General features: G+C 34.3%; 1 protein-coding gene across 4 annotated transcripts in view; it reads right to left on the bottom strand.

Moving 5' to 3' along the window:
* Fak (protein tyrosine kinase 2 Fak) overlaps nucleotides 1-26,527 on the bottom strand; it is a 153,842-nt gene that overhangs the window by 92,556 nt on the left and 34,759 nt on the right. For 2 of the 4 annotated variants that reach the window (XM_089710764.1, XM_089710763.1), the window contains exon 2: nucleotides 21,840-22,346. The exons of the other annotated variants lie outside the window; for them this stretch is intronic. In XM_089710764.1, coding sequence (XP_089566890.1) covers nucleotides 21,840-21,907 — 68 coding nt within the window. In that variant the 5' untranslated portion in view covers nucleotides 21,908-22,346. The remainder of the gene's footprint in view (nucleotides 1-21,839; nucleotides 22,347-26,527) is intronic. 4 annotated transcript variants of the gene reach the window in all.

Here is a 26,527-nt window from a genome sequence, read left to right as displayed (position 1 = left end):
AAGTTTTTAAACTAATTACAAAGACGTTTCAAATCCTTACCGTCATCTTGCGACATAACATCCTAAGGGTGACAAATCAACATCGAGCTATGCTGCGCTGTACTGCGCTGTGCTGTGTTTGGTCAACTCGCTCGTCTAATATTTTAATGAGGATACAAACAAACCATGCTGTGCTGCGCTGTGTGAGGCTACGCTCTGTTTAAAAACGCAGCAGTCTCGAGCGAGGCGCGCTACCCGCCGTGCTGAGCCGCGCTGTGCCGAACTGTGCTATGTTTTTATGGAGCTCTGCCATGCTGCGCTGTGTCGAGCTTATCACTACATAGTATAAAACAAAGTCGCTTTCTCTGTCCCTATGTCCCTATGTCCCTTTGTACGCTTAAATCTTTGAAACTACGCAACGGATTTGATGCAGTTTTTTTTAGGGTTCCGTACCTCAAAAGGAAAAAACGGAACCCTTATAGGATCACTTTGTTGTCCGTCTGTCCGTCCGTCCGTCTGTCAAGACCCTTTTTCTCAGGAACGCGTGGAGGTATGAAGCTGAAATTTATATCAATTACTCAGGTCTCAGTAGACCTGAAGCTGTGAAAAAATCAAACTTCTAAGCCAACGCAATCAAAAGATACAGCCGTTTATGCCGCAAATTTTCGACACTTGCAAGGGAATCAAAACCTACAGGGTGCTTCGTGTGAACTCAGAATCTTGAAATTTGGTACGAAGCAACGTCTTATAGCATAGATAAAGGAAAAGTTACGAAAACCATAAATTTTTAGTTACATCACATAATATATATTTTTTTAATAATTTTAAACTTATTTGTACGGAACCCTCGGTGCGCGGGTACACGCGACATGCGCTACACAGACCAAAGAGTTTGAGACGATGTAATAAAAGTTTCACTTTAAAAACAGAACTTCTTTTTCAAAACAAAATAAACTTCTAAGTAATAATAATAAACATATCAAAGCACATATTTATCTATGTTTGGTTTAGTTTTGAGCCTTGTCTGTCCATCTTTTCCCAAGTAAAAATCACGGGAACTTCAGATATCTCTTCATTGTCATCGTCTTGCTCGGTTTCGTATGTCTCTTCTTGTATCTCCACGTTGTCTTCCACCTCACTGTCATTTTCGTCTTCATAGCAGAAACAGAATTTGATTCTTCCAGCAACAATCTGATTTGATCATCGTTCATTTTGACATGAAGTATGGCCTAAAAAATTGGTGAAAATGTAATTTAGAGCAACATTCATACATATATTTTACTATACATACTTCATAAAGTATTCAAAGTCTTAAAAAATATATAAATGTACAAAATATATAATATTAATACTTGCACAAAAACTTGCACCTATATTCACGTCGGTCTCATGGACCGATTGGCGCCAAATGCTATGACACGTGAACTTCTGCCGACCACGCCGCGACCTGCACTAGCCCCAAGTTAGCCCCAAATCCGGAATCTAGCAAGGAACTCGAATTCACAGGATTTACCTGCATAAAAATAATTACGAAAATGTGTTTCGTCGGTCTCACAGACCAACGCGCGAGTATAGGAAGGTTAAAAAACGTAGCTTAAGAAACACAGCACAGCACAGCGCAGCATCGTTTAATTGTTAAAAAAACTTAGCTTAAGAAACACAGCACAGCACAGCGCAGTACAGCGCAGCATAGCTCGATGTTGACAAATCAACATCGAGCTATGCTGCGCTGTACTGCGTTGTGCTGTGCTGTGTTTCTTAAGCTACGTTTTTTTAACAATTAGGGTGACAAATCAACATCGAGCTATGCTGCGCTGTACTGCGTTGTGCTGTGCTGTGTTTCTTAAGCTACGTTTTTTTAACAATTAAACGATGCTGCGCTGTACTGCGCTGTGATGTGCTGTGTTTCTTAAGCTACGTTTTTTAACCTTCCTATACTCGCGCGTTGGTCTGTGAGACCGACGAAACACATTTTCGTAATTATTTTTATGAAGGTAAATCCTGTGAAGTCGAGTTCCTTGCTAGTTTCCGGATTTGGGGCTAACTTCATTTTAGTGCACGTCGCGTGGTCGGCAGAAGTTCACGTGTGTGTGCGATTTTTTTTTTGCATTTGGCGCCAATCGGTCCATGAGACCGACGCGAGTATAGGTGCAACTTTTTGTGTAAGTATTAATATTATATATTTTGTACATTTATATATTTTTACAGACTTTGAATTCTTTATGAAGTATGTATAGTAAAATATATGTATGAATGTTGCTCTAAATTATATTTTGGACAATTTTTTAGGCCATACTTCATGTCAAAATGAACGATGATCAAATCAGATTGTTGCTGGAAGAATCAAGTTCTGGTTCTGCTATGAAGACGAAAATGACAGTGAGGTGGAAGACAACGTGGAGGTACAAGAAGAGACATACGAAACCGAGCAAGACGATGACAATGAAGAGATATCTGAGGAAAAACACAGTGAAGTTCCAGTGATTTTTACTTGGGAAAAGATGGACAGACAAGGCTCAAAACTAAGCCAAACATAGATAATTATATTAAGTGCTTTGATATGTTTATTATTATTATTTAGAAGTTTATTTTGTTTTGAAAAAGAAGTTCTGTTTTTATTTAGTTTTCCCTAGTACTTAAGAAAAACATCTCAAATTCGAGGACTGATTTGTGATAGACTATAAGTCAATAAAATAATTAATAAACTAAGTATGATCAATACTATTTTGTTTCAGTACATCCTAAACAATCTAGCTCAGTATAAAGTAATCAGCAGCTCGTGTAGTCGTTTATCTCGTCAATTATGACCCTATTTTCAAAAAACCGGCCAAGTGCGAGTCGGGCTCGCGCACAAAGGGTTCCGTAGCAGCAAATATAATAAATTACAGTTAAATCAACCTATCTCAAAAACTATAAGAGATACTTTGATCAAACCAAAAATCGTTGAAAGAGTTAATTAGCATGCATCACCTCTATTTTTTTTAGAATTTTATACCCCGTAGTTATAAAAATAGAGGGGGGGGGACATACTTTTTACGACTTTGAGAGCTGATATCTCAAAAACCGTTCACTTTAAGAAAAATGTTTTTTAGAAAACTTTATATCATTTTAAAAGACCTTTCCATTGATACCCCACACGGGTATGTACATCGAAAAAAAAAATTTCATCCCTCAGTTACATGTATGGGGGGCCCCACCCCCAATTCTTTTTTTTACTATTTAGTGTCATATTTTTGTAGCGGTTCATACAACACATATTCCCATCAAATTTCATCACTGTAGTACTTATAGTTTCCGAGTAAATCGGCTGTGACAGACGGACAGACGGACAGACGGACATGACGAAACTATAAGGGTTCCGTTTTTGCCATTTTGGCTACGGAACCCTAAAAAACGTAAACATTACGACCATAATTACGACATAGTTGAATCCGATGAAGATGAAAGTGAAGAAGAAGCGGATTTGGATATTTTATGTGTTATTTGGTCGTTAAAAGAGTCCAGTCACGGTAGCTTGTTACCTCACACCATACGTGAAAAAAAAGGAAAATTTTAATGAATTTAATGCGGCGATGGAGGGGCACGCAGCGTGCTCCAAACCTAGCATAGCTCGACACAGCGCACATGGCAGAGCTCCATAAAAACATAGCACAGTTCGGCACAGCGCGGCTCAGCACGGCGGGTAGTGCGCCTCGCTCGAGACTGCTGCGTTTTTAAACAGAGCGTAGCCTCACACAGCGCAGCACAGCATGGGTTGTTTGTATCCTCATTAAAATATTAGACGAGCGAGTTGACCAAACATAGCACAGCGCAGTACAGCGCAGCATAGCTCGATGTTGATTTGTCACCCTTAAACGATGCTGCGCTGTACTGCGCTGTGCTGTGCTGTGTTTCTTAAGCTACGTTTTTTAACCTTCCTATACTCGCGCGTTGGTCTGTGAGACCGACGAAACACATTTTCGTAATTATTTTTATGCAGGTAAATCCTGTGAAGTCGAGTTCCTTGCTAGTTTCCGGATTTGGGGCTAACTTCATTTTAGTGCAGGTCGCGTGGTCGGCAGAAGATCACGTAGTATTTGGCGCCAATCGGTCCATGAGACCGACGCGAGTATAGGTGCAACTTTTTGTGTAAGTACCTATTAATATTATAAATTTTGTACATTTATTTATTTTTTAAGACTTTGAATACTTTATGAAGTAGATATGTATAGTAAAATATATGTATGAATGTTGCTCTAAATTATATTTTGACCATTTTTTTAGGCCATACTTCATGTCAAAATGAACGATGATCAATTCAGATTGTTGCTGGAAGAATCAAGTTCTGGTTCTGCTATGAAGACGAAAATGACAGTGAGGTGGAAGACAACGTGGAGGTACAAGAAGAGGCATACGACACCGAGCAAGACGATGACAATGAAGAGATATCTGAAGTTCCCGTGATTTTTACTTGGGAAAAGATATACAGACAAGGCTCAAAACTAAGCCAAACATAGATAAATATGTGCTTTGATATGTTTATTATTATTACTTAGAAGTTTATTTTGTTTTGAAAAAGAAGTTCTGTTTTTAATTTTGTTTTCCCTAGTACTTAAGAAAAACATCTCAAATTCGAGGACTGATTTGTGATACTATAAGTCAGTAAAATAATTAAAAAACTAAGTATGATCAATACTATTTTGTTTCAGTACATCCTAAACTTTAAAAAAATTGTTATAGTTTTCGGTTTTCTTAGTAAATAATATATATAGTGTAGGGGTAAACACTATCGGTCTGTGACACCGTGCGCGAGTATAGGTGTTACAAAAATTGGCGCGAGTAGTCGTTTATCTCGTCAAATATGACCCTATTTTCAAAAAAACGTAAACATTACGACATAGTTGAATCCGATGAAGATGAAAGTGAAGAAGAAGCGGATATGGATATTTTATGTGTTATTTTGTCGTTAAAAGAGTCCAGTCACGGTAGCTTGTTACCTCACACCATACGTGAAAAATACGGAGAATTTTAATGAATTTAATGCGGCGATGGAGGGGCACGCAGCGTGCTCCAAACCTAGCATAGCTCGACACAGCGCAGCATGGCAGAGCTCCATAAAAACATAGCACAGTTCGGCACAGCGCGGCTCAGCATGGCGGGTAGCGCGCCTCGCTCGAGACTGCTGCGTTTTTAAACAGAGCGTAGCCTCACACAGCGCAGCACAGCATGGGTTGTTTGTATCCTCATTAAAATATTAGACGAGCGAGTTGACCAAACACAGCACAGCGCAGTACAGCGCAGCATAGCTCGATGTTGATTTGTCACCCTAACAACGGAGCAAAACTCGCGACACACCGCGAAATATTTGAACAGATCTAACAAAGAAAACGCCAGTTTAATAAAACTCGTTTATTTCTAACAAGGTAAGTGTATGAAGGAAGGAACCTATCCGTTAAAAACACATGATTTAACTAGTGCAACAATATCAATATAAATGACACATTTTTGAATAATATTCGTTAAGTTTCATCAAGCTTTTTTAATTTATTACATCTCTAGTCGCACATTTTAGTCCCTGCACTTCTCGTGTGTAATGCAACATTCCATTTCATTTTTGACATTTCTTCCTTTGAATTTGAAGTATGAGTTTTTTTATAAGATATAAGATGGAAACTATTAGCCAGAAGGCGACTATTACTTTAGACTTTGGACCATTGGTTTCATATTTGAGACTTGAAAAAGCACAATATTACGTCGCTCTTACAAAAATCGTTCGACGAACTATCGCGAAGTTTTCGACTACGTTATTCAAACGGAAAATTAAAATTGACTATTTTTTCCCTTTTACTAGAGAGCTTCGTACTTTTTCAGTGGAAACTTTTCTTTCAGTTTTCTGTCCAATTTGAAGACTTTTTTTAAATGCTTAAAATATTTTAGAATATTTTTTCTAATTCCTGTTAAATTTCGAAAATTATTAAGAAATAAAAAAATACTCGAAAAAAAAAGCTAATTTGTTTTAAGTAAGCACTATAAAAAATTATACATAGTTAGAAGAAAATAAATTAAATAGTTTTGACGTAATTAGAGAAACGTTATTAAATTCTACTAGGTACTATTTTTTCAAGATACACCAGCATTGCAAATAGATATGTCCTTATCTTTAAAACCTTTCGTAACCGCGCTACCAATTAAACGGTGGTAATTTGTACATTTCCCTACATACATCTCGCGGCTTATCAGACCGTTATCTCATTTAAATTCAAGCACTCGCCATATTTTATAGATACGTATTGATCTACGGTTCGGCGCTGTTACATTCCTCCTATTTGCGACTGCAGAGCGTGAGAACGTCGAGCCACCATATGAATCGCTTCGTGTTTCATGTTCGCCTAGTACTTTGAATACGACAATTTGCAAATACGTAGTACTATTATAACTTTCTATTTATACTATCATACTACTCCGTATATCGTTACTACTCCAGCCTATGAATTTGGGACAATGACCAAAGGGAATAAACAAAATTTACGTAAATGGTAACTTAACGTTAAAATGTATCCTAGTTTTCCTTAATATATGGACACTAGGTTAAGCCCAGGTAAATATACCTACCGTGTTCACTGGCCAGGCTAACTTTGCTAAATAATTTCCGCTACGATGAACAACGTCGACGCGTGAACGTGGAAGTTTTAAACCCAAAATCCACTGTTAACGTTTATTATCCTGACCTTAGAGCAATTTAAGGTTGTTTAAATATGGCTTTTTTTCTGTTTTGTGTAGAATGAACAAGTTACATTTTATTTTGCTTCAAATAAGAAATGATATGATGCTTGTATTTGCAAATTACCAAGTACCTAATAACAACCAAGTAATATTATAAATGTGAAAGAGTGCTGTTAACGTTTATTATCCTGACCTTAGAACAATTTAAGGTTGTTTAAATGTGGCTTTTGTTTAAAATTCGCACTGATTTCTGTTTTACGTAGAATGAACAAGTTACATTTTATTTTGCTTCAAGTATGAAATGAAATTTGGTAAATTACTAATACAATAATTGTGAAACTACCACGCAATATTACAAATGTGAAAGAGCGAAACAAGGATCTGTTTTTACTAAAAAATTTAATTATGAAATTAATGTAAAAAAATATTACGTTAAATCTATTTTGTCGTCTAATGCAATTTGCAACAAAGAGCGTTAAGAACACAGGGTCTAGAAAACTGAGGATTATTATTTTAGTTTATTCTTAAGGACCCTCAGAGCTGCGGCGGATGATACTTCAGTCGAAGGTTTCTACGGAAAACCCGTGAAGAGCGCACCTTTTTAATGCTTGAAAGTAAAAAGAAAATAATAGAATTTCATAACAAATTCGATTAGAGTTAGAATTAGTTTAAAACAGTTTTGTTTTGTTTGATTGAAGGTAGTCTATAATTACTTTAGGAACGATTTTTATGTTTGCCAAATATGGAATTTCACAAACATACACGCACACTATGTCTTAAGATTATAAATGTACTATAAAATAATATTAAGAAAATCCCTTTTATTAGAGGGTTGATCCATCCAGTTTAACATAAAAGTCTTTTACGCAAGGGTCTTAGTAAAAGTTTGTTCGAAAGAAATGAACTCTTAAACAAGGCACGGCGAATCAAGGATCATAAAACAAAAAGTCCGTTCCAAACTCACTATTTTCCAATATAAAAGTTTTCCAACGGCCTCAAGTTTGTCTTCGGTCATCCGAGTTTGCTAAGAAGTAGGTTATAAACAATACTGTGGTTATAGTCTAATATTTTATGTAACGTACTTTGCTGTTTTAATCATCCTGCAAATAAAGAGGAATTTTTTAATTCTCTAGGCTTAGAAGTTCGAATTTTATGGAAATCGCTTTAATCAATTCTAAATCTTATTTATATCTAGATTTTATAGCTCAAAAATCTCTGCAAATCTTTATTGGAATAATTCCAACATTTCTCGATAGTTATGCGCTTAAATAAAAAATAAAATAGCTAAGACTAGGGTGGCATAGCTCAATCGGTGTTCGCCGGCTCGCGACAAAAGAATGGACCAGAATATGAAAATGTCGTCGCCTTCGCTATAGCGATCAGTGATTTAAAATATGAATAGACGGTTAAATGGAAAATTTATAAGTCTCCTGTTTAAAGATAAAATGATTAAATATTTATATTTATGAATTTAATATAATATTTCAAACACCTAGTCGAAGAAATGAATAAAAATAACTTTTCCGGGAACACAAAACATTAATAGATAATGGCTCCAATGCTATAAGCACGTCTATGTTCTATAACAATTATTAACAATCTGTATTTTACTGAATTTGCGTATCCATTCACATAATAATTAATTGAACCATATCTATGTACATATTAATTTCTGAACTATCCAACATAATCCTAATTTGCAACCTATTATTTTCAACAATACCTTCCCTTACTATACCACGATTACCAAACACCTTATAACGCTAGCTTATAAGAAGCTATATTATAACATTCTACAACCATAACATTGCACCATCCCACCCATTCAACGACCTCCGTCGCAAGCACAATTCCGCTCTAAGCTAACCTAGCGGCAAAACCATTTCTCATTAATACGGATGCAAAAGGGAAAAAACTGCGAACCTGTTGGGGACACCACCCCTATCGATTGCCCGGCGGGGGACGGTCTGGACTTTGAAATATTTAAACAGCGGCGACGGATTGTGTGCGAGAGAATCTAACCAAGACGCGTATTGGATTGCACGTAAATGCTCTTTTGAAAAATGTTTAAAGAAAAACATGAGCAACTATTGGAATGTAAAATTGTATGGACAAAATATCACAGAAATTAGAAAGAAATACGAATATAGAAGAACATAAACAATATATTGCATTAGCAATGAAACTTATTCGTATTATTGCTATAAGGTACACCTAGTCACGATTAGAACATGATTAACAAATCAATGTCTTAATATAAGCAGGATCACAGATAAGGCTGGCCATAAATATCATAGATTAACATTGATTTAAACTACAAATATGTATAAATAATTAAGAATATATTTTTATTTAAATTTCAAAACTTATCTTGTTTCCTTTAATAGAAACTTCAGCAACTAAAACTTAAAAGACAACAGTTAAAAAAACACCATCCAATTCCGTTGAACTGTAGCCAAACTTTTAATACAGTGGCACGTCCAACTCGCGCGGATGTTGCGAATGAAATGCAGTCTAAATTTATTTACACATGCGGGTATGTCCACAAAGTGATTGTCACGCGCCGAGTTTTCATTTAAATTTCGAACGTTTTTAAATAACTTTTTATATTTGAAAAGTCGGCTTATACCAATAACGGTTTACTTTATTTTCCGCTAAGATTTAAAGCTTATCTACGGAATGTGATACATGATATAAAGAAGCTTAAAAACATTGAAAACAGACGCATACAATTTGTAAGTAATAAATACATAATCCCATAAATAAAATAAAAAATTAAACTTTAACCCTCGCCCAACTTTACACATAACGAGTAACAAAAGCCACAATTTTCGCCGTTTCCTTGATAATAATTAATGAAATTAATAATCCAATTTTAAACTCCGACAAGAAACCCTACTACGGAACCGTAAGACGCTGCTCGCTCGCAACGCAATTAAAAATATTGTTTTCGAGTTTCATATTTCAATTACAAAAGTGGGTTACACGAATCAATATAAATTCGTAATTAAACTTGACAGACACGTGTTGAGTTGCGTAACGTCGGCTATGGTTACCGCGTAATTGACGTAATGTGTAATTTGACGGGGCATGTCATTGAATCGATCGAAAATTTGTCATTCGAGAAAAAAGGTGCGTTCGAGAATGACCGATGTTTATTTGTCAACACAATTTTGTTATCAACTAAATTGATCTCAGATCCAACCGCATTTTTTATTGCTGCACCACTAGTGTTGGTCTTACCGTGATGATAATATAGTTATATCGCCTATAGCCTTATTAATGCTATCTACACATTATTTTTCAAAACGGACCAGTAGTTGATGTGATTACCGGATTCAAGCAAACCAACAAACTGGTCAGTTTTATATATATCAGAATTCAGTACCGACTCTTATAACTAATACCTTGGAAAAAAAATATTATTTCAGTTATATTCAATTTAAAATCCTATAAACGTAAAGGTGACAAAAGAATCAACTTTCGAGTTTTTCACAAACCCCTAAAAGTGCTCTATAGTGTCCTTCGGGACAGCTGTTAGCTTTAGTATCGATACATATTTAATTTCAGAGACGGTTAGCCTTTATATTACTTTTAACAATTTCTTTACGTTCCTTTTAAAAGCGCTTTTCTTCTCTTTCAAAAACTACACTGTTAAAACAGTTGTTGTTTTTCGTCAGTCTATCATAATACGTTCGCAAGTGGCTATAAAATATTCCTAACTTTTAGTTAATAGGGCAACATTGCCTCAAGCGCTAAAATCACAAAAGTGCCCCAAAACACAAAAGAACAACCTAGTTAGTGTCACGATAACATAAACTCTACGGGGCCTTAGGAAAAGCAGGGCCTCAACCTGCCAACGTAATGCCATATTAAAAGGTAAAGGACATTAATTTTACACACAATAAGTAATGTATCTTTAGTTCAAAGAGGAGTGATTAATTTTCTGGTAAAAGGCACGATTCTCCATTACGAGAGAACTGCTAAAAAGAACAATAAAAATAATACTGTTTCATCCGCCGTTCAACATAAAAGACGTATAAACTTTCCCATAAAAGAGATCGTCAACTAAGCATTTCTGTATGACCATATTATATTATTTTTTGTATACGTAGAATAATTGTATTGTTAGAAACAAATCCTCAACTGGCAACCCAAACCGAGGGGGTGGTTATAAAAATGAGTTGAACAGCTCTTTGCGTTGGGCTCTCGGACGTAACAGTCGTTATTGGTTGTGTCTAGTTGTGTTAATTATTATTTTGAGTCGATTATTATTTTATTGTTGAAGATAGACATATAAAATCATTTTGTAAAGAATAAATCTTTCTTCGTTGAATTTAAAATTCCTAAGAGTATGATTTGCGAAGGGCCTCAAAGACTACAGACTACGTCACTGTCCAGGCCCCGAGCATATTCACAAAGTAAACATAATTCGGCGTTCTCCATGCACCTCGTTAAGTATGCAACGTCTGAGCGAAATATTATTTCAGTATTATACTGAAAACTTTAATTTGTTATGTGAAAATCTTTTATACGGGAAAAAACTTTTTGAGCTGAAGTGGCGCGTAAGATTTGACTATTCCTTTAAGCGTATTTACTTACTAAACGAATATGTTATTTAGACTTTTAGCAAAATACTTATATGAAAAATATTTTGTAACTTGTATACGAATTATAAATCCAATTGCATCCAAATGTCAAAATGTTCCAGTGAAATTAATTACGGTCGAGTGACAAATGAAAGAATTTCTTTATTTTATAAGATGCAATAACATTCTTTACCAGATTTACTGTTATTAATTCGAATGTATTCATATATTAGTAGGTATTTATTTATTTTAGCTTCAGAGATGTCTAATGTGAATTGTCGTAATTGAAAGCTAAAAAAAAGGAAGAGCCCGGTAAAGACAGTTTCAATTAGAAAAAAATTGCCTTATGTTTCTGTTGCTTTCCACTCAACATTAATTTATTACACCATACAAATTAATTATTTTTATTACTAGTCTTACACCTTCCGTTGCCTAGCAACCAAACTCACACTTGTAACAGGTGTCTTCTGTTGGCCAACGGAACCACTCGCGGGTTGTGCACTCGACCGCTACTGATTAATCACTTGTACTCAATCAGACAGAAAGTGCGGCGATTGTTTATTAAATGTGTAACCATATGGAAACTTCAAACAAACCAAAAGCGTTGATATGGCTGATTGAAAACGAATGATTTGTTGATATCTTTAAATTACGTTTAAAAAAGTACTTTAAGACATTATTACATTGACTGTTAATTTTTATTATATCACACGCTATTACGCGTTATTTAGAAATGGAAGACCGAATTTAATTCTCTTTATTGCTTTTAATTAATCAGACATTTTACAACAAAGATAGGTGTATATAAATTGATCAGCTTATTAATTTAATAATTATTATTAAAATTATTCTATACGACGATGATCTAATAAAATCACACTAAAGATTTTCAAAACAATATATAATTTTAGCCATCGACAAACTAGAGCCCTTCAAATCTTCCCTGCAAACTTATTGAAAAACTTTAATGAGCTCGTCAAGAACAGCATTCGAGAAGCATTTCCCGAACAAAGCCCAAACTTCGTAGCGTAATGACGTTTAATGTTCAATAGGCGTGTCCACACAGAGCGAGCAGCCTCGCGAAGCATGGTCTGCGCCAAGTCGTACTGTCTATGTGGACATGCCTCGGCTAGGCAAATGACAAACTGTCCCGCTGCCCGCATCACTTCACCCGCATTGATAAGTGTACAAAGTTTGAATAAAATCTGTTCGTCTTAAGAAGTGTTTACGTGTGTGAAAATGCTTCGCGAGCTGTGTTCGCGAGGCTGCTCGCTCTATGTGAATCCGCCTTACAACATTTAATGTATAACTTAATACGTAATAAGTTAAGTACCTACGTGCACTTATGTGAAACACAATTTACGCGAAATGCTAAAGTTACATAGCGGGTAATGTTCATTTCTACGATATTACCTTTGAGATTGACTTTTTAAACTTAAATAAGACGCGAACGATACGACGCCATTATACTTTATATTTTATAGCAGAAGAAAACATCACCAGCAGCTTTAATTGGTGTACGTTATTTCTGGTTTGGATTTATAATGCGATATATTTTTATTATACCTACCTACTTATTGGTTTTCAATTCGCAATACTCAAACTATTAGGTACTTTTCACAACAAATCACATAATAATGTAAATAGTATACATCAAGTGCCCCTACACTTGCCTCTAGCCTACTCACGACACATCGCGTGATGGCTGAGCACTGTCAATCAGTCTTGAAAGCTAACTCTACTATTACCTTGACTCCTCAATATATACGAATATGCTAAAGCTGAAGAGTATGTTTGGTTGGCTGAACAAGCAAATATCAGGAACTATTGGTCCGATTTGAAAATTTATTTTAGTGTAAGATGGCCCATTTATCGAGGAAGGCTATAAGCTATATATCATTACGCTAAGACCAACAGGAGCGGAACAATGCGGGTAAAACCGCGGGGCACTTTTAATCTTAGGTATGCCTAATTATAACAATTTTGCGTAAAGTAATATAAAAGTATCCGACAGCATTTAGCTTTTATACCAAACATTTTAAAGACAGTACAACCAAAATGTACAGATATAACTCGTAGATAGATAGATATGTTTATTTTTATCCATCCATACTTCACATTCATAAACATTTGTTTTATCTGTTAATTATAGTTAAACGTATTTAAACATGATAAGCATAGCTTCATAACAATTCAAATATAATCTAATATTTCAATTGTAATACACACAGAAAACTCGAAAAGCGTTGTGGTTACCATAGAACACGAACCATTGCGTGCCAACAAGCTCTTTTATATACATTATTTGTCCCTGACATGCCCTTGTGAGCGTAGAACATAAATATAGGCTTAGTATATGGACAGTGATTTATATGTTCCAGTAATGTAAACGTTTTTAATGAAATTTTTCATTTAAACTAAGTTATGTATAATAATCGCTGGATATATAATAATCAATAGATAAGATGAAGCAAATGTAATATCGATATAGTTTAAAATTACAGAAATATAAAAATAGAATACGTAAAAGATGCAGTAGCAAATCTCTCTCTCTCAAGTGTCCCCTTATTCCTCGAAACACGATATATTTTATAGAAGGTTGTCTGAAAATAAGCACTACTTCCGTGTACCTGTACCTTTTGTATGTTATTACTACAAGATATATTTCAGAATAGATTTATTTTGTGCCGTACATACAGTACATACCGTACATACAGCATCGATGTTTACACGCATAAAATAAACCAAATAGGTCATAACAATACGCTAAACCGGCTCAAGTATAACAAATAAGGAAACTTTCATTATCCGTTTTAGTCATTTAAAGCCAACAGCTTAGCAGACAATTTCGCATACATTTGCAAGTTTCCCAACTCCCATCATTGCAGTTGCTTAACTGTCATAACTGCATCGTTTTATGCTTTGAATTACAGTAACTAACTATAATAGTTTCATTATATTTTACTATCTTTCCGCACGTGGCTTCACTCGCTTTAAAACTTAACAAATTACGTACTAAAACCTTTCTAGAGAACTACTTTATCTATAAAAAGAACCCCTATTATTATATGTATATTATTATAATATTCACGCACAAAATTTCTCGAAGAAATGCAAAGAACCGAACTGAAATATTTATTCAGTCAAAGAGACTTTTACTACTAGTATTATGTTATCTGTGCTTTTACTGTATTATACAAAAATTGGATACGACGCGAAAGAAGAGCTTGCAAGACAAAGTCTACGTGTTTATTGTTTACGTTTGGTCTTTAGGATAAATCCTATACGATACAAAGACGTAGGTAATTTTATTTTATTCAGTTTTAGACGTAGTTCACTCTATATCAAAATATGCATGAGATATAAAATTTTATTCTACGTGAAATAATGTTTTTATGGTATATCATTTTACTATTTATGATTTTTACGAGTTTTACTATTTTCTGGTGTATTGAGAAGTTTCACTCATTATGAAATTTTTATATATCACTGGGATACGGGTAACTTATAATTAACAAATTACATTCATTGACTGTATACAAAATTAAATTGCAATTTATTTAACCGAACAGAACTAACAAGTTGTTAAACTAAACAGTTCGACCAGTAAGTGAGTGTAATCGGTCAGACGGTCGTTCTACAGAGATTAATCTAGAATGTGTTACACGTGTACAACAAATAAATAAAATACAAGGGAAAAAGTTTTACTGTCTACATCAATAAAACAATTCTACAATCGTTATCTCTATCACATACACAAAATTAAACATTAACTTCAATATAATATTGAAATAATATTTTATAAATTGAAAGACGTTGAACTTCACGAAAACTGTTCAGAATGTGCTCACAAACTCGAGTTTCCTTTAACGCTATTAAGGCTTATACATGCGCTAATAACCTTGACCATACTTGACGGATCTCAAACCTCTCCCGCTGCACCTTCTTTTTTCCTCGCATTTTGTATTTAAAAAGATACCAATCAGTGAAACAAAAAATCCTCGTCAGGGACTGTTGTGTAACTGATAATTTATTAAACATAAAATTTTCAGAGCTCTAAGTCAGCAGGTTACGAAGTTTATAGAGTATTTGCGGAAAAATCGATGACCACGGCACATTTTTTTTCTAGAAATCTATTAACTTTGGAAAAAAGTCCTCGCGAGCAATTAAAGATCAAAGACCATCCTATTTTATATATTTTTTTCGGTATTGTGCTTTATGTTGTACCAGACTTTATAGAGGTTGAACATAGTCGAAATTGCCGGGTAGCGCCTTAATATTCAACTTCAAAGAAAAATTTCATATGCTCAGTCACTCAAAAAGTATCGCGTATGAAATACAATAAGCGATGTGCGAACTGTTGTCGATATTTTATTTGTATTCACATCACATGAGCTTGTGCTTTATACATACCTAAATCCACGTAGCGTATATAATATTTTGTGTGATATAGATATATCAATTGTCTGGCGTAAGTTTGCTGTAGAATTTATTTCAGTGCAGGGAAAATAGTAACCAGAGATGTAATCTTTCTAATCTTAGTAAAGTTTTTCAATATATTGATTGAGTTTAAATGATTGAGGTGTGAGTTTGGTGGAACGTGACTTATGGTCAGTCTGTAATAAATTTCTTTTTTTCTCATGATTCATTAAAATAATTCGTTGTACGATGCAAGTATCAAACTATACTGTGGATAACTTTTTTTGACGTACTGTAGAAAAACATACATTACTAGCTTATTTAAACGCTACATCGATAAACATCCATACATCACTAAATCCATATAAATGTGTAGATTAAAGACCACCCGCTTCAACTTGTCACCTGCGCCCGAAACTTTCAAAATGTATTGAAATTGAAAAGTTTCACTGAAAATTCTATCGAATGTGAAAATTATTGCCGGTTATTCAACCCATATTGAAAAGGAAATTGACGACGTGCTTTAAAATGGATCTAATATATTATGTTGTATGGTATAATTGATCGAATTAAGTATTTTTTGTTCTCACGGGAAGGAAATTAATAAAACACATTAAAAACTGAATCTGCAATAATTTTTGTCTTTCAATGACAACCTTCAAAATCGATTACAAAGAAAATTGCTATAAACATAGATTATAACCAGAAAATACATATGTTTATGCAGGTAGGGAGACCGGGTTTGGTTGTCTCACGGGTTGGTTGTCACAGCGGTCTTAACACAAAACTGAACTATCGAATAAGTCTGTTGAACAGCGTGGCAAGAGCGATACAGTGACAACGCTGTCCCAACTTCGCGTCAGACCGCTCCGATCTGCCGTGAGGGCCTCACACGTGTTTATTGTTTTCGCACAGCAAAAGTAAATTTTTGTGCTGCTGTATCGAACCTCGTAATTATATGTTCGTGTTTTACAGTAATAATCTTTCAGTTCATTTGATGATAATGAAATGTGTTTTATAATATCGTAGTATAGTTTTTTAGATATTCATTGATCGGAATTTATTATCAATTTTATTTTTCTAAAACGTGTTATGGGGCTCGTTGTCACAAATTTTTGGGGGCTGGTTGTCACATATCAACCAGCCCCCGGTATGCGAGATGACTTTATTTGCGTTTTGAGGTTGTTTGTTTTAGCCGTAAATTTTCAATCAACACCGGAAAATCACCCTAACAAACCTGCTGGAAGTCCATCTGTCCTTGATGACTCTATATTGACTCACGATTATTATTGTTTGCTAAAATTGTGATTGATGAATATTCAGACTGAAATAAAGACCGTAGACACGGTTTCATTTGGTTAAGAGTTCTTAATTAAAAACTATTCCGTAAAATTATAAGACCAAAGTGTGACTTTCTATTTATAAATTGCCTGTTATTTAGTATGTGACTACCTACCCTAGGCATTGTGACAACCATCCCTGACCCGGGGTTATAAGTCACATTTTTCTTTAGAGTGAAAATACAAAATATTTCTACAACTGATAATATTACACAAAAATACGTTTATTTCTTTTGTAACAGAATAATTACACTATCTTTTGGTATACAAATATCATTCCTAAACAACGTATTTTGGAAGTTAAATAAAAAAAGTTAAAAATGTGACTTTCATCCCCGCTCTCCCTACCTATAATGTTTATCCTATCACAACATTCTTTGTGAAGTACTGAAACTAGAGCTAAAAGGAAGGATGATTATATAAACACAAACGAACCAAGGGGTAATAACTAGCTCAAAGCTTTAGAACTTGAATAATCTACACAGACGTATTTATGTAATTGGTGCTGGAGCGACTGAGTTTAATGTCTTCCATTAGATTATTGGACTAATAACTAGACCGAAACTTTGGCTAATTTATAGGTTTAGGCTTTAGCTTGTTACTTATGCTCATTCACGCGGCTGTACTTGCGCTATAAATAAGTCATTTCACTTGAAATTATTGAAATAAATCCTGAGTGTGTTTGAATTAAAAATAATACCTAATACATCAACTAAATTTTTAACGGATTTTAAATGCGATTTATTGTCTAAAATAATTTAAACCAGTTTCGAACATTTTTCATGAACGTTGGCACAGGGAGAATAAAATATCTGTGTAAATCTATCCACATTTCGTCTTATATAAAAACAAGTTCACCCGGCAAACATGAATACCTGGATACATTGATATATAATTATTGAAATAATAGATACAACCTTCTATATCATTTGTTAAATTGGCCATAAATCACGTGAACATTAGCAAATAAGGTCCACTACAGCAATTAGCGTAATGGACAAAGCTCCAGTGCCTAATTAGCCCCTATACATGTAGGTATGTGTTTATTTTTTTGGCGTATTCCCAAGAGCTGCAATCGGAACGGTTACGTAAACCTCCCTGACCTCCTGTTCGGTTATGCTATCCTGGTACTTGCTTGCTTCGAATTTAAATTGAATAAAACCTTAATGTTAATAGAAAACTAACTTTTTAATGTTGTTATTGGTAGTTGTTTGTGTACCTACTGAAAAATACGGTTTTATGTTGTAAATATAATCAGCTGAATAGTTTTTAGGGTTCCGTACCTCAAAAGGAAAAAACGGAACCCTTATAGGATCACTTTGTTGTCCGTCTGTCCGTCCGTCCGTCCGTCCGTCTGTCAAGACCCTTTTTCTCAGGAACGCGTGGAGGTATGGAGTTGAAATTTATATCAATTACTCAGGTCTACTGTCCCTTGAAGCTGTGAAAAAATCAAACTTCTAAGCCAACGCAATCAAAAGATACAGCCGTTTATGCCGCAAATTTTCGACACTTGCAAGGGAATCAAAACCTACAGGGTGCTTCCCGTGAACTCAGAATCTTGAAATTTGGTACGAAGCAACGTCTTATAGCATAGATAAAGGAAAAATTACGAAAACCATAAATTGTACTTTGTAAACCTTGCAGGTTTGTACGGAACCCTCGGTGCGCGAGTCCGACTCGCACTTGGCCGGTTTTTTATTACTTTTTAAGTACGCTATTATTAGCTTAAACTGTATGTTTGTATGTAACCCACTCTTTAAGACTCGATTTTGACCCAATTTAAACGGACAGATGTACTCAAACTTTGAACACTTATCAAGTATCGATGACAATACAATAATTTCATGAATTTTTTTATTGGTAATAGGGAAGCGCTTGACCACTTAAGTTAGTTAGTTAGTAGTTATCTAACTGAATCGTGTTTTTTTTAGCTTTATTAAACATGTATATTATATTACGTAACATAACAACAAACATTACTAAAATTACTTTTACCACATTAAAAACATGGGATATGTACACTTTGGCACCATTTCGTGCACTTAGTAATTCAATATAGCAAACTTTAATCAATTACGTCATCAATTTACTAATAATAATAAAACACCCCCACACAGGTTTTCGATAGAGTATCATATCGCAAACGACGGGGTATTTTATGGGGTAAATTATTTAGGGTTGGGCAGACCAACCCCACAGTGACGTTAAATAATAATAGGTCTTGATATTTTTAGAGCCTATTTCGTGTAATAAAAACAGCTAGAATTTATTACGAGCCCCCAGAGTTTTTGCATATTATATTATATGAGAAATTTATTACTATTAACTAATCTAATATTTTGGTTGTTTATAAAAATACATATATTATTTTTGTAGAAATCAAGAGATTTTTAAACATAACATTAGTAACTAGAAAAATTTTATATTATTTATAACCGCGAACTTGCTCCAATTCCCGGATTTCTTGGTAGGATACAATGTATTTGCACCTAAATAACATATGTACATCTATACTTAATTAAATTTAAAGTAGATCTAACTCGACTCTATAGGAGTCGGTTACATACAAACATACAGGTGAAGGCTGAAGCGTGTCAAAAATATTAAAGTAGGTTACTATCATACAAAGGATCTAATCAATTTATTCTTCTTAAACACGTGGACGTAACCAATCACTATAAACTATATAATAACACATGTGTCGCCAATGAAAATTAATTATCCTTGCGCTATGGCCTATGACCATGATCGTGGGCGCAAATAATACATTGTTATGAGGCACGAGATGAACATTAAGTACGGTGACTATGCTTCCAAAATATAGTGAATATTAGTATTTATTTTGTTGGTAAGTAATGTTGGAAATTATATCCGCATCGGATAATAAGATAAGGGAGTTCAAAAAAAAAGAAAAAAACTTGGAAATACTAATATAATAAATCAAGTAAGTACTTTTAATTTATATGAAAATATGAAGAACACCAAATATGAAATAATTAATACGAAGCACGCGTTTATATCACACTGTTTTAAACCATCATAAATACAAGCTTTTCTCAATACCATTCTATTACCTTGTATGGTTTCTTTTCACAACGCGTTTCTTTCACAAACGCTTCAATAGCATCTGAAGTAAAAGCATCAAACCCACATCAAACTTTTCCCCATTTCCCCTGAAAGAAACCATTTAACGGGCAATTATAAAACTTCCCATACTTTCACACCTCCGTACAAGCGCTATTGTTACCCCAAAATCAATAACTACCCTCCTCAGAGGGTGCAATGCGCCTGTTGGGCTTAATCATGATTTATGGAATCATATTACATGCATTGTGAATGTAATGCAGTATACAATTGTTTATCGCGTGAATAAAAATGATGTAGAACAACCCTTTCCTACTGTACTCTGTTGCTGTTATTTATTTTTCTTTTATCATTATTTTTAAGGCGCATTTATATTGCAGATATATAATTATCTGTGTTAACTATCATAGAGGTGTGAATAAATAAATAAATAAATATTTCAGGACAATTTTCACACGGCACAATCTGATCCCATACTAAGCTTTCGCTTGTGTTATGGAAACCAGATGGCTGATAAACATACATATATAATTTTTAAATAAATACTTATATAGATAATTAACACCCAGACACAGAGCAAATATCTATGTTCATCACACAAATATTTGCCACGGGTGGGAATCGAACCCACGACCTCTGGCTTGGAAGGCAGGGCCACTACCAAGCCAACCGGTCAGTGAAAATATTATTCTTTCAAAGAAAAATTTAAGATGCTCGATATAACGAACTGCCTTTCATATTGAAGTCCAGCTTAATGGCGTCTAAACTTATAATAATTATAACTAGTCAAATTGACGACAAATACATACATGCCTGCTACAGTATTATAAGTACACCAGTTAAAAGTACATGTGTTACTCAATCAAGCAAAACCAGCTGAAATTACACATAACTATACATTTTGCCTTAGAATGTGACATTATTAAATCCTAGCTAATCTACGCGCCTAGTAACCCAATATCCCGCTTCGCGATCGATTTTTTCTATTCTTTAAAAATTTCTTACTTATAAAGCACTAGAGGTCCGCCCCGGCTTCGCCCGTGGTACATATTATTTCGCAATAAAAGGTAGCCTATGTCCTTTATCGGGTATCAAAATATCTTCATACTAAATTTCATGCAAATTGGTTCAGTAGTTTAGGCGTGATTGAGTAACAGACAGACAGACAGAGTTACTTTCGCATTTATAATATTAATATGGATTTATATGATATAAAACTAAATATCACAGGCTACAATAAAGTATTCCACATGCAGTAAACTCTAAAGTAATGCGACAGCGCGGCACCACATTAGGGAGAGGTAAATATTAACGCCGGCACCATCTCGACGGCTATTCATAAAAATTGCAAGCGGATTGCGCAAACTTAGAGCTGGGAATTTTGAGATTTTTCTATATCGCACTAGGGGTGGAAATGTTTTCTTGAAAGATTTATGAGATATGTATATTTAATGTAAGTAGGTACATAATAAATGTAACGACATGAGATCGATAGTGAACTATAAAATATATCGTCAGGAAAAAGTCTAATATTCGGTGACTTAATATATTATTGTAATCGGCAAAAGATTTTTTTGTGTAAATTTTTTTCATAGCAGTATAACTACTCTACGACCTTTAAATAATCAAGATATCCCATTTAACCTTCGCAAATCGTAACAAAGTTCGTAATATCAACACATTTATTCCGCCTGACAATCTCCTCAAACTAATACAATATACTCACGTTTCCAAATACTGGAACACCCTGTACACCGGCTTTCTGTACACGAGGAATCCATCGCAGCGCTCCATCTTGCAACACTTTCACTTATAAAAATTCTTTATAAAACTGGTAACACACGATCGATTACATCACACTATGTCCTTTGCCCGTTATACAAAATTTAAAAAAAGAATACCCGTTTCACTTCACTAGCCGCCAACTACGTTTGACGTTTGTTTTTTTTTCTATCTTCTTTTTTAATACAAAGATTATGCAAAAGCTACTTACAGTACTAGGTAAAAAAATTAAGGCGCGTGTACACGGTTTAAAAACGATTACAAAATTTCGACTAATTTGGTCCTTCTAGGTATTTTTCGTTTAGATTTAAGGCTCTCGATTATTGGGCTACGTTTACATGATATAAGCACTTATCCTATGTTATGTTTTAACGCCAGTCGGCCATCACAGTGTATTTTTGATCGATATACTCGACTTCATTTGGCAGTTTTCACTATTGTTACACTTTTTCTGAAAGAGAAAATTCAAATTAGAGTGACTGTATGAAAGGATGTTACATTATATATTTTGGCTTATATTTCCACCGTTATCTGAATATTCATTCCTGAATATCGATATGTATCATGAAATTCAAATTTAATTTTACACACAAGCGTTTTATTGTAATTGGCGTTATGAGGTTGAATGTGTCGACCGCAAAGTACCTACTTGAAAATTAACACCGTGTTAAAATCATATTATTGCCGATTCCATCGTAATTACAGCAATGCATATAATGCAAATTAGTTTTGATCTAAACAGACAGACCGATTAATACACGTTTTATAACATATTTGTTATTCCTTCTAGGATATTTTAAATGTGCTAATAAATAATTTGTCTTAAACTTTTCACGTGCAAACAAAATCACAACAACAGAACAAACAATACAGAAACCAACTTAGACGAATTAAAAAAAAATGTTTTCCCATGAAAACCCATCGTGTAATATACATAACTATGAGTTCTATTCAAAAATGTTGAATTCAGAAATAGGAAAGTAATAAACGAATTGTAATTTAATATGCCCGCTAAATAATTCCATACACGAACCGCGCCGCGATAATATCAGCAACATAAACAAAATACATTATAAAAAAACCTGCGTCCGGCCGATGGACGCACTTCCGGTTATGATAAATACAAGTGCAATTACACTAGTGACAATCAATTCAAGGATTTGTCGGGTTTTTATTATATTAACTGGACCGCCATATGTGATATGATATGAAAGATATTTATAAAAACTAATTTGAGAATACGCACCATCATGGTCTAATTCCTTATTTTGCCTAACAGTAACAACAGGCTACGATAACCAATTATGTAAATTTTACAATCGGTTAATTATTACTATTATTCGATATCAGTCAACATGAGCTTGTGTCAGCGATCCTGGACTATTGACCAGCATAAAAAAGTAATAGTAAAATGCCAGTCACTCACATTCACACGAATACGCAAACCCAAAAGTGTAGAACTGCATTTGCTAATATTTTTGCTCTACATCAGGTCTAACTTTTGAACGTATGTTTGCACGCAGAGTTACCTAGGTAGCACAATTTGGTTTGTAAGAGTGATGAAATAGAGAGTGTACTATAATAATAATAATGCTAAGACTATAAAAGATCTACATCTAGCTAGCAGTATATTAGAGTATCAGTATACAATAACAGTGCACGCGTGCGCACCGTAGCCCATATACCAGCGGAAGCAGCGACCACGCGCCCAGCGTGCCAAGTGTGGCCAAGTGCTATGACCGTAGTGCACAGTTACACACGCTTATGGCTTAATTAATCATTTGGTTGTTAATATAGTTTGTTCGTCGGTGTTGATATTTAGACAGACAGATTGTTTCGGTCCTTGGAACAAAGGTAATCAACAACATTGTAATTAACATCTATATACAAAATTCTTGGTTCTAAAGAATGAGTATAATCGAATCAAATAACGAATTATTATCGTTAAAATCATAGTTTTTTAACAACCATTTAAAAACAATAAAAATAGTTAGTCTTTTCTTTTTTATTGTTGGATTTAAAACACCCTTTATAAAAGAACTTGAAGCAGTTATAAATACAAAACAACCACTTATCCTCATGATAAGGGTCTTATAAGCAGGTCACCAGCCACCAGCCAGCACGTTACAGACTGCGGTATATTCAGTCCATGACGTAAACTAAACCACCACGATATAATATAATATGACATAATACGTTTCATACGAGCCATTACTCTTTCATGACCGTCACCGCAATCCTCTATATACAGGATGTTCCTAATTTGTATTATGCATAATACCTAACACTTATTTCTCTTTTGTCATTGTTTTGTATATGTCTAAATAAATTCCTTTTATCCTAATGATAAGGTTCTATTACAAGCAGGTCACCAGCTTCTAGCCAGCACGTAATAGACTCCGGTAGACTCAGTCCATGACGTAAACTAAACCACCACGATATAATACGTTTCATATGAGCCATTACTCTTTCATGTTCGTCACCGCAATCCGCTATATACAGCGTGTTTATAATTTGTATCATATCTTATTTCTGTATCCTTGTTTATTATCTTCAGTAAATAAATAATCCTAAGTATAAGTATCTAATTCAATTTATCATCAGATTTTCGTTAACACATAACACAGCCTTCATATTCAAATACTAATGTGTCTAACTCTAATACATTCTATTCATTCAATCATAAATAGAAAATGTATATTTCAACTTTTGTAACTGGATGAAATGTATCAATTCATACAACTAGTTTTTTAATCTGCAAAATCAAATTACATTTTCCACATTAAACATCAACTTTTATCCGCTATATACGACCATTTTAAAATAATTTCCATTCACGTATACACTCTATTAGCCGCTTTGTATTCCATTAATTGTTCGATCATTACGCGTGCAGTAATTGAGTTACCAATACGTACTCATACGTACGTACGTATGAGTACGTACGTGAGTACGTACGTTCGTTTGATTCGCGCTTTGTTAAATCAAATTTACGCTAATACTCACTTGTAGTTGTTCATTGAACAATTTGAATCATAAGCTTTAGTGTTGACTGTTCACAATAGTTACTTGGAAATTTTAAAAAGCGATTACTTTTATAATACTTTATAAGCTGTAGCTTATAGATTTTCTTGCGTAAAAAGTACCTAACGGTACTAGGGTGAAAATGAACTTCGATACCGTATCAAATTTCATACAAATCCAATTAGCTGATCGGAATACAGCTGTATTTGCGATATAGCAAAAAAACAAGCATCCATCCATCATACTTACAAATGTTTACATTTATATAAGCAGGACTATAAAACACGATCACATAATAAACAATAAATCAAACATCAGGCCGTTTGCAAGCACCCTATATATCAAATAGTTATGCACTGCAACGCTAGCAAAGTTTTTGACATAAATTCAGACAGAGATATGACTTGGCGAATCTCAAATATGTTTTCGCTCCGCTTAGTTTTATCTTTGTGCTCGTCGCATTTTCTAGATTGCACTTTAATAGAATATTGCGTTTTGTTTGCACAATGCGGGACTAATGTTATTCAAAGAATTTCGTCATGTTCGTATGGCGCGGTTTATGATGCCAATTTTACTTTAAATCTTCTTCTATCTGTTTTATCTCCGGTGCGCTTTGAAATTGAGTTAAGACTGTTGACTTATGACGAATATAGGGATATCAAATATCGTCTGAAGGTGCAATTTGTTATATGAATTGATTCATTCATCTTATAGAGTTCCCTACCTAAAAGGTAAAACGAGACCCTATTACTAGCATCGTATATCTGTATGTATGTATGTCTGTCCATTGGTCTAGGAATTTATTAATCATGTGTACTTTATTCAAACAACTGAATGCTTACACCTTTTTTACATTCATCATTTATCGAAAAAATCCATTATAAAGTCTAATTTCCCGCTGTAAAATTTTACAGGTCACCTTTTTCCCGCCCGCAGAGCAGGTGGACGTGCCTTTAAAATGGCGTCGAACAAACGCATATAATCGGATTACTTCTCGTACAAAGCTTTTCGCTTGTGGACGTCACTATTTGAATGTAAATACCGTTTAGCTGAAGCACCTATAGCGTAAAGTAAAAACGTTAAATGGACGAGTGTTTGTACTGCACTTTTAAATACTAATGGAATAGCTGTAGCTTTAGCTATGGTAACGGAATCGATATAAAATTTATCTTTGATTCAGTAAATCGCTAAATCTTGTTGTTGTTTATAGAGGACGGAGGTATCGGAATAAAAATATAAAAATACATGTTCTGTGCGTGTGCTTGTCACTGAACTCCTAATCAACTGGAAAGATTTTAATGAATTTTTCAGGATACTAGAATGGTTGAGATATACAATTCACTAACAAAGCCGCGGGTATGAGCTAGATGTAAACTTTAATTGTAGTAAATACCCATGTTGGTGTTATCACCATAAATGAACTAACATACACACCATTTCTATTTATCTTTATTTGTTGCATACAAATACACGATACACGATCACACTGTAATTAGCCAACTTTGCGAAACATTCGTTAATTAGGAAGCTAGCGCTTTCGGGTCAATTTACAGAATCATCAATGGAGCGAATGAACTTAAAACTAAAACTTGAAATCGAGCTTTATCG

This window comes from Colias philodice, chromosome 25 (genome assembly GCF_061535455.1).
Source record: "Colias philodice isolate Cphi_HAF_F1 chromosome 25, ilColPhil1 Martin Lab GWU primary, whole genome shotgun sequence".
Classification (NCBI taxonomy): Eukaryota; Metazoa; Arthropoda; class Insecta; order Lepidoptera; family Pieridae; genus Colias; species Colias philodice.
The sequence above is the reverse complement of the archived record's forward strand: the minus strand, read 5'-3'. Positions and strand labels throughout refer to the sequence as shown.